Raw genomic sequence first — 17,599 nt, forward strand, 5'->3', positions numbered from 1 at the left:
TAGAAGATAACATAGGCAAAACATTATCTGACATACATCTCAAAAATGCTCTGGCAGTCTACCCAAGCAATAGAAATAAAAGCAAGAATAAACAAATGGGACCTAACTAAACTTACAAGCTTATGCACAGCAAAGGAAACCATAAACAAAACAAAATGACAACCTATGGAATGGGAGAACATTTTTGCAAAAGATGAAACTGACAAACGCTTGATCTCCAGAATATATAAGCAGCTCATGTGACTTCATAAGAAAAAAACAAACAATCCAATCCAAAAATGGGCAAAGACCTAAACAAGCAGTTCTCCAAGAAGAAATACAAATGGTCAATAGACACACGAAAAAATGCTCAATATCACTAATTATCAGAGAAATGCAAATAAAAACTACAGTGAGATGTCACCTCACACCAGTCAGAATGGCCATCATTCAAAAACCCACAAATGACAAATGCTGGAGAGGCTGTGGAGAAAAGGGAACCCTCCTACACTGCTGGTGGGAATGCAGTTTGGTGCAGCCACTGTGGAAAACAGGATGGAGATTCCTCAAAAGACTAGGAATAGACTTACCGTATGACCCAGGAATCCCACTCCTGGGCATATATCCTGAAGGAACCCGACTTCAAAAAGAACCTGCACCCCAATGTTCACAGCAGCATTATTTACAACAGCGAAGACATGGAAACAGCCTAAATGTCCATCAACAGATGACTGGATAAAGAAGTGGTATATTCAAACAATGGAATACTATTCAGCCATAAAAATAACACCACCATTTGAAGCAACGTGGATGGTTCTGGAGAATGTCATTCACAGTGAAGTAAGCCAGAAAGAGAAAGAAAAATACCATATGATATCACTCATTTGTAGAATGTAAAAGGAGGAGGAGGAAGAGAAAAAAATGAAATTATATATAAAACAGAAAGAGACTCACAGACATAGAATACAAACTTGTGGTTGCCAGGGGGGAGGGGGGTGCAAAGGGATAGACTTGGAGCTTGAGATTTGTAGATACTGACAGGTATATATAGAATAGATAAGTAAGTTTATACTGTACAGCACAGGGAAATATATACAAGATCTTATAGTAGCTCATGGTGGAAAAGATTATGAAAATGAATATATGTACATTCATGTATGACTGAAAAATTGTGTTGTGCACCAGAAATTGACACAACATTGTAAACTGACTATAACTCAATAAAAATTTTTTAAATTCACAAAAAAGAGAAAATAATAATTTTTTTTAAATTTCTAAATGATGAATGGATAAAAATGTTGAATGCGCGTGCACACACACACACACACACACACACACACAAACGGAATTATTATTCAGCCTTGAGAAAGGAGGACATCCTGACACTTACAACATGGATGGACCTTGACTATATTATGCTAAGTGAGCTAAGTCAGACGTAGAAAGACAAATACTGCATGACATCACTTACATGTAGAATTTAACAAAGCCAACTTTTTAAAAAACAGAATAAAATGATGACTACCAGGGGATGCAGGGAGGGGAGGACTGGACAGATGTTTAGGATACAAACTTACAACAAGTAGTACGTAAATCCTAGAGATATGATGCACACTACAGTGAACAGAGACTATATTATATTACAATGATCAAAAACCAAGACACTGTAATAATTCTTCCAACTACTAAAAAGAAAGGATAATTTTGTAATGAGACAGAGGTGCTAATTATCACTATAATGGCAATCATATTACAATACATTCATGCATTACCATGCCTTACACCATACATTTACATACCTTTATTTGTCCAATACATTTTAATTAAAAAAAAAAAAAAGAGGATCAGGGTCAAGGAAGGTCTGGGTGAGGCTGTCATGTATCAAGGCAAGGGTGAGCATGAGGGTCACAGTCAGATACAGGGTAAGGGCCAGGGTCAGGTTGAGGATTTAGATGAAGTTCAGAGCCAAGGTCAGTTTCATGATCAGTATGTGGGTGGATCTGGGTTCTGAGGGTCAGGGACATAATCAAGTCCAGCTGAGTTTGTCAAGGTCACAGTCAACGTAATGGTGAGGGTTAGAACTTCTGGTTAACCAGTATTAGGATGAAAATGTGGAACAGAGGGTCAAGTTCAGATGAAAAGCCAGGTTCAGGATCAGATTGAGGGTGAGGGTGTGTCAAAGTGAAGGTCAGAGAGGATCAGGGTGACGGTCAAAGTCCCGGTCAGCTTGAATTTTGTCACCAGGGTACCAGGGTGAGCCTCAGGGCCTGAACGGCAACTTTGGGATTGTTGAGTCTTAGAGCAGGGACAAGAGCAAGGTTGGACCTGTGTGAGGGAGTGTCTGGGTGAGGGCTGAGTTTCAAGGTCAAGGTCAGCCTCAGAGTCTGGTTTAGTGATGAGCGAGAGTCAGAATTAGGGTCATATTTAAATGATTTTCTGGTTCGTGGTCAAGGTTATGATGAACGTTTGGGTGAGGATCACGGTCAAAGGAAGCATCAGTGTTACCAGTTAGGATGAGTTGAGTTGGGGTCACTGAAGGGTCGGGACAGTGTTAGGATGAAGTTTTCAGAGCGAGGTTTTCTGCATGTCAAGGGCACAGGGTCTTGGTCAGGGCCAGGGTGAGTCCGTCAGTCAGCCTAAGGCCCTCGTGGACACCCTCAGGTAAGTGAGGTTGAGGGTAAAGGTCGAGTTGTGGGTAGAATCAGGGAGAATCAAGGGTTAGGCTCAGAGTGAGCATTAGGGTCCAGGACCAAGTTAAGGGTATCAGGATCGTGGTCAAGGGGAGGGTCATCGGCGTCTGGGTGGAGGTGAAGGTCAGCAAACCCCGCCCCATTTCCCAGTACCACGTGCAGCTCCCGCAGATAGCACGTCCCTGAAACGTTCTTCCCTCGTTTACCGGCCTACCTCCCTCCCTCACCTGCCTGGAGTCTTCGATGCTGCCCACCCATCTGCCCCCTCCCACTGGGATACAAGTGCTGTGAAGGCAAGGATCCTGGAATGGAAGGTTCTGTTCCTTGATGGGCTCCCAGCTACTTAGAAGAGTGTCTGGCACAGTGTAGGGGCACAGTTGAAAGCTTAATAAATAATGAGCATGCAGTACAGGATTTCTGGGGGGAAAAGTACACCTGGAAATAAACTACAACAGTTTACAGTAGTCCTTCCTGGGGTAGCATTACAAGTAAGCTTCATGGTTAATGTCATACATGTCCATATTGTTTTTATTTGTTTTTTGAGGGGGAGGTAATTCGGTTTATTTATTTAGTTATTTCAGTGGAGGTACTGGGGACTGAACTCAGGACCTCGTGCATGCTAAGCATGTACTCTCACCACTGAGCTATAACCTTCCCCACCATGTCGGTATTGTTTTGATTTTTAGAAAATTAACACTGTTTGAATCTTTCCATTTTTAAGGGGAAACAAAGAACTTCAGGTAAAGTTCCTGACACGATTGGCACAAAATACTCAATGAACTGTTAACTATTACCTAAACCTTACATAACTAGCCGCCTTCCTGGGAAGCCTACAGCATCCTCAAGGAAACCGTTTTAGTTCCCTAGATGGACTAAAAGGCAGGACAACATGGAAAAAGTCTATTTATTCGAGGGCAACTTTGAAAACAAAGCCTCAGTAGTCCGATGGGACCTACTTCCCCCATTTCTACTTCAGCCCTTTCCCGCAGGTTTCTGTCCTTTGCAGGCTAGAGCTTGAAGCAGAAAGGGCAGACGGCCTAGATGTACTTATACACAACCTTGGAGGGCACAGTTTGCAGGTGCAGACGCACAGGACACTTGTAGAAGTGGGACAGCAGGGTCTCACTGTAGCCCACGAGGAAGTAGAACTTGTGTGCGGGCAGCTGTCTCAGGACCAGGGCACAGATCTCCAGCTGGTTAGCCCGGCGCTTGAGGACAAGCTGGTCAGCCAGGCAGCCTGGGAAGGTGCCCAGCATAAACTTGCGGAGGAAGACATCTTCCACTGTCCGCTCTGCAGCATGCTCCTCCCCATCCAGGTTACCTGAAACGAGAAGGGCACCACCGCACGTTGGCCAAAACTCTAGCGGTAACATCCAAGGGCACTTGATTCCACACCCGACCCCAGCCTCTTCTCTTTTCTCCTATAAAGGGAATAAAAAGAAATACACTTTAAAGGTCAAACTACATTATGCCAATAACCCCCAAACAAATCCTGTGAAGTACGTATGATCAGTACCCTTGTTTTACAAAAAAAAATTCGCCAGGGCACAAGACTCAGGTGATCCCTCTGCCAGCCCCCTTCCCGCTCCTTCTTCACCGCCGTATAGAAGCCCTCGCCAGCCCACGGGCCAGAGATGAGGCCACCAGCTACTTCTGAGTTTAAGGATGTGAGTTCTCTCACTGGCCAGGGCCATGACCTCAACCACTGGATTCTCGTTCTGGACCCTGTAGCTGTTAAGGGTCTCTACACCCACCCCCAGACTTTAGACCCAGAACTTGAAATGGGTGGGGAAAAGGAATCCATATTTTAAGTACGTTCTCTAGATACATGTATCTCAAACATTCAAGTTGAGAATCTCATAGGGAACAAAATACTATTGATTCTCATTAATCCATAGTAGTCATATTCTATAAACTCACTGGTTATGTTCCACAAAATCACTGTGAATAATGAATTAGCAAATACTGAACCACTGTTTCTGATGGAAATACACAGTTAGGTTTCTCAAGCCTTTGGTTACAATATTTTTGTCAACAGATCAATATGCAAGGTTTTATTTTGTTTTTCTGTTTAAAGATATCTACGTGTGGCTGGTTAACAATGAACTCTTTTCCAACACCTTTCTTAACTCATGCCTGAAGAAAGCTTTTTTATCATGTTTTCCCTGTAAGGTAAACCGTAGCATTCTTGTGCTTAGGAACACTAGACAGAACTTCAGTATTATAGGCTACTTTAAGGCAGTGGAATCACCAAAAAAAAAAAAAAAAAAAAAAAGCACAAAACTTGAAAACACAGCACTAATACATTTCAAAATGGTTATTTGTTTACAGCATGAAAGCTGAAGCTAAAAGGCAGAGCCTTGCTTGCATGGCAAGATGCATGAGGGGTTCTGCTCCGCCCATGTCTCAGAATGAACGTGCAAGAGTGGGCAAATTCACAAACATGGAATCTGCGAATAATGGAGTCAACTTGTAGTGAAAACTGTGTGCTTCGGTGGGAAACTGCAATATTCAGAAGTTCTCCAGGTCATCGATTTCTACTGGGTTTTAACTCTTTCCACTGCCTCTGAGCTAGTCTACATCTCCTTAAATTACAGACACCCAATAGCAATACAAAATAATTGCCTTCAGACACCGTGAATGAAAAATATTGCCAGCCATATCACGTCTCTGCCTTTTTACTTCTCCTTTGAAGGCGCTAACTGATTTCTGTCTCTGCCATTGATTACTGAGTCAAATAAAACTTCTGACACGTGTTCGTTTCCTGTTTCTGTGACAATCACGATTGAGAACTCCTGCGGTGGGACCTGGGGTCGCATCACCGGCCCCCCTGCACGTCCTCGTCCTCCTCTACCACCGAGACAGGCATCGCCCCCTCACTTGTGTGCAGCGACAGCCAGCCTTTGCGGTGCGCGATGTAGTGAGGCGCGTGTGCCTCCTCGTAGGTTACTGGCTTGTCCCCCTTGCCCACTCGGACTCGGGCCGCCCGATTCTGGAAGAAAAGAAGGGTCATGACTTCCCGCAACCACTGACACAAACAGCGCCCCAAACCAGGACCCCGCGACCAGTGACCCAAACTGCGCCCCAGGCCAGGCCCCCGCAGCCACTGGCCCAAACCGCGCCCCAGGCCAGGCCCCCACCGTGGGGCCCCGGGCCCCGGGTCGCCAGGCCCCCGCCCCAGCAGCCCTGGCCGCGCTCACCTTGGCGCAGACCGCGGAGGTGTGCAGGGCGCGCCAGACGCACGGCAGCTCCCGGCTCCAGGGCAACACCTGTCGGGGGAGTGGGTCGTGAGACCGAAACGAGGGCCCGCCACCCTCGCCGGCCGGCCCCGCCTGCGCCGCCCACTCACCAGCCGCCGGAGCCCCGGGCTGCACATGGGCGCCGCCATGTTGGGCCGACCGGAAGCCGCGACGCAGCGCGACCGGAAGCCGGGACGCAGCGCGGCGCCGCGTGGGGGCGGGGCGACCTCGGGGCAAAGGTCAACCGCGGGAGGCCGCGGCGCGGGCGAGACCACGCAGGAGCCGGCGCGGGGGGCGAGCGCTCCGGCCGCGGGGCAGGCGGCGCAGACCCGCGGCGGACGGCGGGGGGCCGGGCTCGGGGGCCGCGCGGCGGGCTACGGGGGCCGGGTGGTGCGGGAGCTGGGCTCTCCCGCCTCCCCCGCCGGCCCGTGCGCCCCTCCGCCCCGCCGCGGTCCTCGCTCCCGGAAATGGGAGGCCGTGGAGCCTGGGGTTTGGCCGGGCGCGCGGTGCCCCGCAGCCGGAGGCGCAGCGCCCGGCCGGCGAGCGCCGCACCAGCCTCTGGGAGTTGGGCTGCTGGGTTCTGTCTCCCTAAGTAATATTCTTTAAAAGAAAAAAAAAAAAAACCCTCTGGCTTTTATCCACAAAGAAAGAGGAAATACGCTTTGGTTCGGACTCTGCCCAGTTCTTGGGAGGAACGAGACACGGGTGGGGGATTCAGAGACGCAAACTACGAGATATGAAATAATCTGCGAGAATATATCGTACAGCGCGGGGAATGTGGAAGCTTTTCGTTTTATCGTAACTTTAAATGAAGTGTAACTTACAGAAACATTGTGTTACTGTGTTGTACGCCTAAATATGGTGAACTAATACAATAGTGTCAATCAACTACACTTGAATACATGTAAAAAAAAAAGAAGCCAGTTCTTCAAGGTTGGGTTATGCAGAGGCTAGGGTTTCACGTGTGCACGTAGCCTAGTGTCTGGCCCTGGGGGAAGGAAAATTAAAGGAGAAAGCGCTGACTAGTAAGGAAGTCCTTGGGGATGTTACAGAGTCTCTAATACCCAAACCAAAGCACTGCCACTGTCGTTTGTATCCAGCGATTATTGTCAGAGGCGGGGAAATCCAGCAACAGTGGGTATCTTCGTTCAGAACTCACCGTAGTAAAGGGGGAACACATTTACTCTGGATGCGGGCTCAGGTGCGACAATCTTTGTACAACTGCGCCTCGGTTCCATGACCTAGAAAATGGATTTTGTTAATAATATCACCTTCATAGACCTGTAAGGATACATAGCTGTTACTGGTTCTGTTACGATGAATCACGTGAAGTTGCCAACATTTGGCTGTTTTGATGTAATCATTCACCCCAATATTGCTTACATACTGCTGTGGTTTCCGGTGGGTGAGGGGCGAGGAGGACTAGATTATCCTCTACGTGTAGGGGAAATGGAGGCGAAGGCACAGGGTGAATTGCCTAAGATCCCACTCAGGAGAGCCAGAGGTACTCCTGGCTTCAGTCCAGTACATTTTCCAGGATCAAGATTCTTCTGACCACCTGGAGCTGGTTTCTCCAAAAAGGGACAACGTCTCTTCTGGCCACTTTACTAGGAATGTTTTATTTCTAAACTTTTAAACTGTGGCCTCAAACTGTCCTGGGTACTAGATAAGGGGGCAGGGTAAGAGGGTGAGATGATTTTTCAACCACAATACTTCCCAAACATAAGAACTTTCACCATTAACTGAAGGACACTTTTAAACTGATAGTATTTATTTTTTTCTTTTTCAAGTTTCCATAACTTTTGGTAATCTTCTAGTTTGATACATTTAATAAATCTGCTCGAAAGTAGTGAGGAACATGGGAGCTGGTATCTGAATTACTGCTTCCTGGCTGTGCAATTTAGGCAAGTGACTTGACCTTCCTGAGCCTTCATTTCCCTCATCTATAAAGCGGGGACAGTGATGGTTGTGAAAATCACATTGTAAAAATGCCTGATGGAGTGAGCAGCTAATAATTTTTTTTTTTAAAGAATAGAGTGTGATACCTACATCCTCTTAGGGAAATGAACCAGCTGTTGAGGGTTTATGAGAACTCAGTGGACCACCACCCTCACCAGAGGAAAGGAGAAGCTGGTTTTCCATCAAGGCGACAATGACAATGACTTCTGTTGAAGCAGCAGGAGGCAGAGCTGTCCAGCTGATCAGGGGCTGCTGTGCTGGGGGCTCAAGTTTTCCCATTCTTCCTTATGCCTCCCAGGAATTCCAAACTGATCTAGAACTTTCATGACATTGTGTTTATTATCTTTGTTTTATACTATACCATGCCTCGTTGCAAAAAGAGTTTCAGCTGGTTCCTTGATGGGGATGGGGGTGGATGATGGGGTCATAGGAATGTGGTACATGATTTAAATAACTTTAAATGACATTTTAAAACGACTGAACTGTTACACTGTTTTAAGTCACCAGCGGAAAAATTTTAGTTGACTATTTATTTTTCAGTAATTTCCATTTGTTAAGTGTTTTGATGCATTTTGCTTCTCCCATCAATCCTGTAAAGGAAGCAGTATTGTCCAGGTTTTGCAGATGGAGGCTCAGAGGCTCCCCTGAGGTTCAGAACTGGCCAATGGTAGCAAGCCTTCTTGTTCCAAAGCGTGTGCTCGTTCCATCTCTGGGGTTCCACTGCGTCTCTGGGTGGGGGTGAATGTTCAGAACCTTGTAGGATGGGAGGAGGGACTGTGTTTCTGTGGTTGGGCATAGACTGCTCAGGACGGGCCCCAAAGGGCTTCCTTGATAAGGCAGCCACATCTCTGAACAAGGGACCCATGTGAAGAGGCTGCCTGCTCCCCTCCTGATGGAGGAGGGAAGTGGTCTGGACCACAGCCCTGGGGACACAGGGAGGTACAACTTTCTTCTCACACAGGAGCCCCTTTGCTCTCCTCATGATCACCAGGAGGATCCAGCCTTGCTTTTATGTTCTCAAAGCAGCGGTTCCCCACCTTGGCTGCCCATTAGAGAGTCCACGGGGCCCCACCACAAGCAGAGCACTGGGCAGCCTGGTGATACCAGTCCTTTCTCAGGGTTCCTTATGGTTGAGAACCAGTGTCCCAAACCCCAGGTTTATATGGGGGATCCCCAGAACCTGGTTTGTAGAGACCCCTTTGCAGGAGAGGGCTGTCGGATGACCCTTACAACCCTCTCCTACCACCAATCCTTTGAGACATGACATGGGCCACAAGGCAAAGGAAGGGGCTGCTGTGTGGCCTGGACTTTTGAAGATGGCCTGTCCAGTGGGTCCAGGGCAGCCCGAGGGCTCACCTGTATCTAGCCAGGCTTGTGAGGTGACAGGTGTGGGAGAGGGAGACCCTGGGCCGCCCTCAGCTTGCATAGTACAGGCCAGCCCGGGACACAGTGTTTGTTTCCAGGAACCCAGGGGAGAGGTGCCCTTCCTGTTGGGTGTGGGCTTAGCCAACACACCACCACACATGTCGGTTCTCCTCACAGGACTGACTTAACCAATTTATTATTTTTTTAATGGAGGGACTGGGGATTGAACCCAGGACCTCGTGCATGCTAGGCATGCACTCTGCCATTTCAGCTGTACCCTCACCCACTGTAAACCTATGGTTTTTACATTACCCTTGGTAATTCATTTTCTCCTAATGATCAACCCACTCACCCAGAGGTTCTCATAAGCTCTATTCTGGGAACTAAGCCAAACCAGCGCTGAAACCAAGTTAAAGCAGAGCCTTGAATTGTTCTCTGTCTTGCACAAGGAGCCAGGGGGGCTCTGATCCCACGTTCCCCCGTGAGCTCCCACTCCACTCTCCCACCCCTACTGTCCTGTCGAGGCACAGGAAGAAGGGTAGGTTCCGCGGGTTAGGTCCCAAGCTGTTATCACTGACTTCAGTTTTGGACCGCTGAGTAAGTCCAGTCTCTGGACAGTGGATCCAATTAGAAACACCCTTTGCCACACTGGGACCCTGGGCTGACAGTCAGGACTCCAGGGCTTGGAGTAGATGGCCAGGATGGGGACCAGGCCTCGCGTGTGCCAGCCACAGAGACCCCACTCCCTTGTTCTCAGATGCTGTGCTGGACCTGGGCACAGAAATGGGCTAGACACCCTGCCTTCCGCAGGGGAGGGCAGAGAAGTAAAAGGAGCTAAGACAAGGACCATGACAGGGACACAAAAAGGCCTTCCTGGGGGGCAGGATGGAGGTGGGGCTGCCATCCAAGTGTGTCCCGAGGAAGTGCCAGACGGGACCAAGAACAGATGGGAGGAAGCTCCAGGCAGACAAGGGCATGAACGAAGCCATGGAGTCCAGAGTGTGGGCGTGCGGGATGACGGGCGGAAGGTCACAAGAGCCCAGCTCAGGATCACACCGTGGCTCTTCTCTGTGGTTCTGATTTACTGGTGCTTGTAAAGCTGGACTCTGATGTGATTTTGTTGAAGCCTTAGGACTTGGGGTAGGTTTGTAGCCAAAATCACCGTTTTATTGCTGACTCAGAAAAGAGAACGGGTTTTTCTTTACTGAGCTAATTCACAACTGAGGAGCTGGGGAGAGCTCCCAGATCAGGTTTACATCAGTGCATAGACTTCTCCACACCAGCCCTGCTAGGTAACGTGTTTCGGTAAATCTAACACGGTGACTAGAAGACAGCGCTTTATGTGCCGTGAAGAATGAGGAAAGGCTGCAAATTAACTTGAAGATACTCCTCATCGATTACAAGATGAATCCTGTGTAGCATGTTAAAATGTTTGTTGATGCAGAAGGCAGGCAACTGCCTTTGCACGAACCTCGTGGGTGTGCAGACACGGCTTCAGGAGTCTTACTTGTCAGTGCACAGACTGGCTCCTCCAGAACCAGCTTTTGCACACTCACCACAGAGCAGGTGCCAGCCGGGGGGCTAAGGCTTAGGGAAGTTAAGTGACTTCGCTCAAAGGGCCATTAGTTAGCAGGAAGCAAGGCCGAGTTCAGAACCCGGCTGCAAGTTCCGCGTGTTAAGGGAGGTACGTCTCATCCCCAGGGACAGGGGCAGGCACGCTTGTGCCCAAAGACTCCCAGGCCTGCTTACCCCAAGACCACTTTCACGGTTCACCACTCTCACCAGAGTAGCTGATGCCATGCGAACAGCCCACACAGCCCTCCATCTCTGAGAGGCTCCCACATCACCATGCCTGGCTCCAAGCACGTACTGCCCAGCCGCCCCATGACAAGTTCTGTGGCCTCTCAGACCCTGGAGATGCCTGCAGGTCTGACGTAGGGGTCGCCCTCTGGCTGTGGCGAACCCAGGAACGACCAGAGTGGACTGGTGCTTAGTATTTTGCGCTCCGAGGCACTAGACAAGTCTTGGGTCCTGTGGAAATGTAATCACGGGAGCAGGGTCTGAAGGTGAACCCCTTTTTGCAGGTCATGGCATTTCACACCAACCCCTCCAAAGTGCCATAAATGCCTCTTGTTGGAAAAAGCCCGCAGCTCCAGGACAGCTTCTCCTGGTCCTGCATCTGAGAGAGGCAGCGGTCTGTCGACACTGCCCAGGGAGGTCCAGAATCCCTCCGTTGCGTGACTGTGAGTTCTCCAAGGCGGCCCTCCCCGGGGCTCCTCGGGGCACCCTCTTGCTCAAGGTCTGTGACGTTTCTCTTTACATTGTTTACTAATGGTTAAAAACATCGGGCAAATGTTTGAGGTGACTGCATGGTTTCTTAGGTCCCGGGGATGTACGGGGTAGCGTTCCTGATTACTGAGCAGGTATTAATCTCTTTTAGGTCCTGCCGAAATCCTTCTGAAAGTTTTGCTGAAAGCTATGAATGCTTCCTCCCTTCTCCGTTGCAAAAAAAAAAAAAAAAAAAAAAAAAGCACACACTTAATTGTCAGTAATTCAGTAACAGAACCTTATCTACGGACAATGGATAGGCTCAAAGTGAAGAATCCTTGGTTAGCAGGGAGCCACTAAAATTGGCTTCCCCGTTTCCGATTCCAGGAAGAGCTTGAATCAGTTTTTAAAGGAAGTGGCTGCTATTCGACAATTCTGAAAGAGATTTCCAATGCCTGAACTTGGGGTCCAGGAATCTCCTGGGTGAAATTCCTTCAGTGCTAGAGAAGCAACTGGGTAGTTTCTATGGTTCAGGGGGAAAAAAAGGTAAAGGAGAGGCTTCGGTATTTCCAGGTGAACCAAAATCTTAAATATTTGCATTATTTAATGACCTGGGAAGAAATGAATTTCTAAGTGCCTGAGGATTAGAAGTTCTTTTTGCGTCTCAGAAGTGAAAAGCTTTTTCCTACATTGATGAACAAAAGAGCAGGTTTCCTTTCAGCATCCATTTCACGGGTCCAGAACCAGGCTCCCAGGACCTAGGGCAACACTGTGAGCATCAGATGAGGGGCAGGTGGAGCGCCCTGAGGCTCCAGAGAAGGGGCTGGGGAGCCTGCCATTCAAGAAAGGGCTCCAGTCAGGAGAGCTCCCCTGCCGTCTGGCAGGAGCACAAGGGACAGAGAAGCTCCTGGTCGCCACCTGGGGCCGTAGTTTCCCTGAACTCGTAAAATACACAGGGAAGGAGGCCCTAAGACCGAGCAGGGATTCCCAGGAATAATGACCCAGCTGGGCTTGGGGCCCGGGGCTCAGAGAGGTGACCCACAGACAAGGATTCCAGCTAGAGAATCAACAAGAGGAGGAGCCCCATGTTCTGGCCCAGTGGTGGCAAGGGGGCCACGGATGATGTCAAGGAGGAGGTCTGGTCCCAGAGGCAGGGAAGCGGGATGAAAGGCTGGCAGCGAGGGGCCAGGCTGGGGGTGAGCCTGGGAGGTGTGAGTGACCAGGAAGCAGAGGCACAGGGCTGAGCCATCCGGTACCTCATCCATTCTCTGCCGATGCAGGCGTGTGGGCAGGGCAAGCCGCTTACTTTCCTCATCTGTAAAATGGGTTCACAACAGAGCTGTTCTGGAAATGTCTCTTATGGAGGCATTTAGTTCAGCTTTCCAATAATGGCCTGAAGAATGGATCTGTGCCTACAGAGCAAGGACGCGGTGGCCTTTTCCAAGACACCTGTCTCAGGTGCCCATTATTCCAGATGTTCTAGAATGCATGGTCCTCAGACAGATGCTGGGGTCCTCTTTGAGGAAACAGCAAAATTAAGGCCCAGAGAGGACCCTGCTCGTTACCGTCATTTGTGCACTCACTACTTGAATTCATTCAACACACATTTATTGAGTGCCTACAGTGTGCCCGGCCCCGGGGGTACAGAGTTGGGTGATGTAAGGCCCCTGATCTCAAGGAGCTCACAGGTCTAGGGGAGAGGCAGACGCGTGCACGGGGAAGTCACGACGCGCGTGCTGAGTGTTGTGGCAGGGGTTTAAACAAAGTGCTGGGCGTGCGACAGAGCCAATGGGGCCTCTTCCCCGGGGCGGGCTCAGTCCATAAACAGGGTGCCATGGGAGCCCTCGCACACCACGGGCACTCACTCAACGGGCAGGCTCCCTGGAGGGAACGCCTACCTTGCTCTGCTTCCTCAGGGCACCTTCCCGGCCCTATCCTGGGTGCCATCTGCCCGGGCTGCGGTGGCCAGGAGCCACTCTCCTCCCCAGATGCAAACGACAGAGAGCAGTTATGCAAAATGCTTTGGCCTCGAGAGGAGTTCAGAGACAAAGAGCAAGTTACTGCTTGTGTCTACACCTCCTGCCCCAGGGTTGTTACGCTCCCGAGAGCATCTCCAAGCTGCTCTGTGAGGTGACTTCCTTTCCTAACACTGTTTGGGCAACTCCAGACGCGCCCGCCTCCCACTTGTCTTCCCTCCCGGGGGCCGGGCACCGCCCCACGAGGATGCGCTCCCATCAGGACAGGCCGCTCACCGCGGGCCTCTGGCAGCTGGCCTTCTCCCGACGACTCACAGCCGCCTTACCAGCTCGAGGAGCTGCTGAATGTCCTTGTTCTGGTTGGAGAGGCCATTCCTGATGTTTTCCAGCAAGCACCTCTTCAACTCAAAAATGGCTTCGCTGTACCCCGAGCTCACAGCGGCCATGGGAGGCACCCCGTGCCACAGGCCAGGAATGTGCCAAATATGCTGCTTCTCAGGGTCACAAAAGGTCAGGTCGGCCAGCGTCCGGAGCCCGTCGCCCTGCTTCTCCATCTGCGCCGCGGCCCTGCTCACGTCGCCGGGCTGATCCAGGAGCTGCCGCCTCTCTCTCGGCTTGGAGCCGGGGGCGGACACATCGCGAAGGTTCTGGTACACAAATTGACAGTTGGGCATGTGCCCCGTCTTCTCCAGCCTCAGAAACGCGTGCAGGATAGCCGGCGGGATGTCCCTGGTTTCCGCCAAGCTGACCACGGTGACATTGCTCAGCCCCATGATCAGCGTGGCCAGGGAGGCCTCGCGCTCGAGCCTGTCCCCTGCCTCGCTCAGGACCCCGCCGACCACGCCCCCGGAGTCTATCACCAGGATGTGGTCGCAGCCCAGGTCCTGGCTGAAGCTCTCGGCCACCGTGATCAGCTGCATGAAGGCCCCCCGAGGGCCGCAGCCCCTTCCCGTGGCAAAGCGCAGCCCAAACATGGTGTTGAGCAGCGTGGACTTGCCCGTGCCCGGCACGCCGAGCGCCGACAGCACCACCAGCCGCGACCTCCGGTCCAGGCGGCCGTGCAGCTCCCGCAGGAGGCCTGTGACCCAGCGCAGCGGGGTGCTCAGGGTGCTCCCGTCGACCAGCTCCAGGGGGAGCCCCCGGAGCAGCAGCTCCAAGGCCAAGCCCGGGAAGTGCGCAAAGCGCCTCTGCCCGGCGGGCAGCTTCCCCGCCTCCACGAGGCAGCTCTCGGCCTCGTAGAACTGGCCCATCTCGCGCAGGAAGTGCTCCACCCCCAGGGGCTCGGGCCACGGCGGCTCGCTGAGGTCCGCGGCCCCGCAGTGCTTGGGCCTCAGGGCGAGAATCGCCTCCGGGGCCGGCCTCGGCCTCGGCGGGGCCAGCCGGGCCAGCCCCCACTCCATCCACCTCAGGAAGTACTGCCTCTCACCCGCGGAGGGGCTGCTGATGCCCCAGACGAACTCCTGCAAGCCCCAGGGGGGCGCGTGGCCGTTCTGCTGCATCCGCAGCTCCAGTAACCGATGCCGCAGCTCCGCCCGGTACTTCTCGGGGGGCTCCCCCGCCCACTGGACCTGGCACAGCTCCCTCTCCACCTGGGCTGCCTTCCGCCACGGGTCCCCCTGCAGCCTCAGCTCGTCCCTCCGGTAGGCGTCGGCGTCTTTGATCTTCCGGGTGATCCGCTCCATGCGGTCCTTTGCGCGCTGACACTCCTCGCAGTCCTCGTCCACCCGCAGCCCCAGCTTGCGGGCCGCGCCCGCCATGTCCTCCACCGACAGCCTCCGGCAGGGCGACCGCGTCACGTGTGCCACGATGGCGCGCACCCTGCGCACGAAGCCCGCGCCGTCCGTGCTGCTGACCTTGACCAGCACGTGCGAGTGGTCCATCCTCAGCACGGGAATCAGCCTGTTCAGAAAGCGCAGGTTCGTGTTCCGCTTGCCCCGGTAGGGGCTCAGGATGAAGTAGTATTTCGTGGCCGAGCCCTTGACGGAGGACAGCAGCTTGTACTCCTTCTTGCTGATGTTGTCCGTCAGGATGAACACGGCCGAGGAGATCTCCGTCAGGAGCTTGAACTGCAGCCAGTGAGACCCAATGTCCCCTCGCAGGTTCAGAAAGGCCACCGGCTCCGGGAAGATGTCCACGTCCTCCCTGCCGCTGGGGAGAAACCAGGAAATTTCCACCAGCCCGTCTGCAATCTCCCGGGGGTTGGTGCCCAAGTTCAGATCCCGGTGCCAGAAGCAGTCCCGCTGCCGGTGGCCGGGGCTCAGCACGGCGTTGAGCAGCTGCGACTTGGAGTTGGTGCTCACCTCCATGCGCACGAAGGCGAAGGCCGGCGCCCGGGCCAGGACCACGCTGTCCTCTCGGAAGCTGCCCGCCGCCCTGGGGGGCTGCGGCCAGCAAGTCCGCACCGTGCCCCGCAGGGCCCACAGCAGAAACACGTGGTCGTGGTTTTCCGAGTCGGGCAACACCAGCGGGAGTGCAAACTGGCAGAGGGCCATTTTTAACACGATCTCTTGCTGCAGGAAGCTGTCGGAGGAATGCAGAAGGGCGCAGAGGAGGTCCAAGGGGTTCACGGGCGTGTCTGGCGTGGGCAGCTCGGAGAAGGAGTAGATGTCGGCAGAGATGTCGTCAGCCGTGTCCCAGTACACGATCTCCTCCTCCATCTGGCTCTCCTTCTCCGCAGGCCTGGTGTCCGGGGGCATGTCCAGCACCATGGTGGTGCTCCTGGCCTCGGCGTTGAGGGCCTGCAGCTTCCTGAGGAAGCTCCAGGGCAGGTCTTTGGGGGCCTGAGGGGCCCAGTTCTTCATGCTGTCACTGCTGATCTGCAAGGAGTCCTGGAGGCTGAGTTTCTGCCCCTGGTACGTCTCTAGTCCCAGCAGTGCCAGCATTTCCTGCAGTCTGCTCCTCTCCACTGTGGAGGGAAAGGAAGACGTAAGTGGTCACCGTGCATGTCAGGGACCCAGGTGACAGGTGGGGAGGGAGGGCCCAGCAAGGTGGGGAGGAGATGGCCTCCTTCAGAGCAAAACGCAGGCACTCCTAGGCCACCTGAGGCCAAGGCAGAGGTGACATCACCCACACCAGATCCAAGTGCAGCCAGGTCTGCACCCTAGCTGGGGGCGCAGGCCCCACTCTCTGCCCATGCCCCCACTCCTCCAAGACAGCCCTGTGCGTCTGCCCCACCCTCTGGGCCCCGCGGTGGAGCCCCGCACACCGACACCAAGGATTTCCTACAGGGGTGCCCTCACTGATTCACTCTGACCTTCTTGTTCATGTGGTTTCCTCTTTGCAAACAAGTTGGAAACTTTGTAAAGGAAACAGGGAGTTCGTTCCTAGGTGTGGAGTGACAGGAATCATAGATAAATAACATTTTGCAAACCTGAAGCCAATGATACGGTTTTTAATTTTCAGTGTATTAAAAAATACTTGGTAGAGATGATCGTAAGTCTGTGATTGTTCAGAGTTTCAACCGTAACACCCGATACAGTATGAATTCTTACACGCACCAGATGCTCAGAACAGCAGTGCCACCTGCATAGGTTCCATCCAGCACCCCTGTTCTTGCCTGCGGCATCTTACCAATTTTCATAGCATATATATAATTTACTACATATAGTGAATAGCCTTTAAATACTAAATATATTCACAAAACAAATAAATACAAATCCTGCTGAGCTCCAGGACTCTCTGCATTCCTTTCTCAAAAGAGGAACGCCACACCCATCATTCTACCTAAGGTCCTGATGGAAACCACAGGAGGAAGCGTAGATGTCAGCCGCCTTTTTTCCCAGGAGGTCATATGATGGGTTCAGGACCCCTCCTGGGTGAACAGCGGGACTCAAGGCACTGGAGAGGGGTGCCTCATTCTCCTGTGGGGGTCCACTTGCCGCCTAATGTCTGTCTGCAGAAACTCCACCCTCCACAGGGGCTCAGGAGCGCTACTAGCAGTGTGGCTGTGCCACCGCCCCAGATCGCTCAGGGACTGGCTAATGTGATGCAGAAACACAAGAACTGCACGGGGAGTTGAAATCCACCACAGAATTAACTCAGGTTTCTGAGTGCTACCTGACAGGGACCAGGGATGTTGTCTTCCTCATCCAGACATAGAACAACTGTTTTGAAGTAAGGTGGC

General features: G+C 52.2%; 2 protein-coding genes across 4 annotated transcripts in view; both read right to left on the minus strand.

The window, feature by feature from the left end:
* Positions 1–3,555: 3,555 nt before the first annotated feature.
* Positions 3,556–6,124, minus strand: MRPS24 (mitochondrial ribosomal protein S24). Its single transcript, XM_031445020.2, has 4 exons — positions 6,019–6,124; positions 5,870–5,938; positions 5,550–5,661; positions 3,556–3,990 (listed from the first exon to the last, which is right to left on the minus strand). Exons 1-4 carry the CDS (start codon positions 6,055–6,057, stop codon positions 3,707–3,709), a joined length of 504 nt encoding a protein of 167 aa, XP_031300880.1. The 5' UTR covers positions 6,058–6,124; the 3' UTR covers positions 3,556–3,706.
* A 4,253-nt stretch (positions 6,125–10,377) lies between these two features.
* Positions 10,378–17,599, minus strand: part of URGCP (upregulator of cell proliferation) — an 88,520-nt gene continuing 81,298 nt past the window's right edge. For all 3 annotated transcript variants that reach the window (XM_031445019.2, XM_031445018.2, XM_064482316.1), the window contains exon 5: positions 10,378–16,381. In XM_031445019.2, the coding sequence (XP_031300879.1) occupies positions 13,788–16,381 (2,594 nt within the window). In that variant the 3' untranslated portion in view covers positions 10,378–13,787. The remainder of the gene's footprint in view (positions 16,382–17,599) is intronic.

Source organism: Camelus dromedarius, chromosome 35, assembly GCF_036321535.1.
Source record: "Camelus dromedarius isolate mCamDro1 chromosome 35, mCamDro1.pat, whole genome shotgun sequence".
In the NCBI taxonomy this organism is placed as follows: domain Eukaryota; kingdom Metazoa; phylum Chordata; class Mammalia; order Artiodactyla; family Camelidae; genus Camelus; species Camelus dromedarius.

What these genes read in the sequence shown, in the direction of transcription:
- MRPS24 (XM_031445020.2), bottom strand. Translation starts at nt 6,057, where the DNA reads ATGGCGGCGCCCATGTGCAGCCCGGGGCTCCGGCGGCTG. An exon ending in GCCCGGGGCTCCGGCGGCTG is followed by an intron (nt 5,939 to 6,018) that starts GTGAGTGGGCGG and finishes CTCCCCCGACAG; the next exon opens with GTGTTGCCCTGGAGCCGGGA. An exon ending in CCTCCGCGGTCTGCGCCAAG is followed by an intron (nt 5,662 to 5,869) that starts GTGAGCGCGGCC and finishes CTTTTCTTCCAG; the next exon opens with AATCGGGCGGCCCGAGTCCG.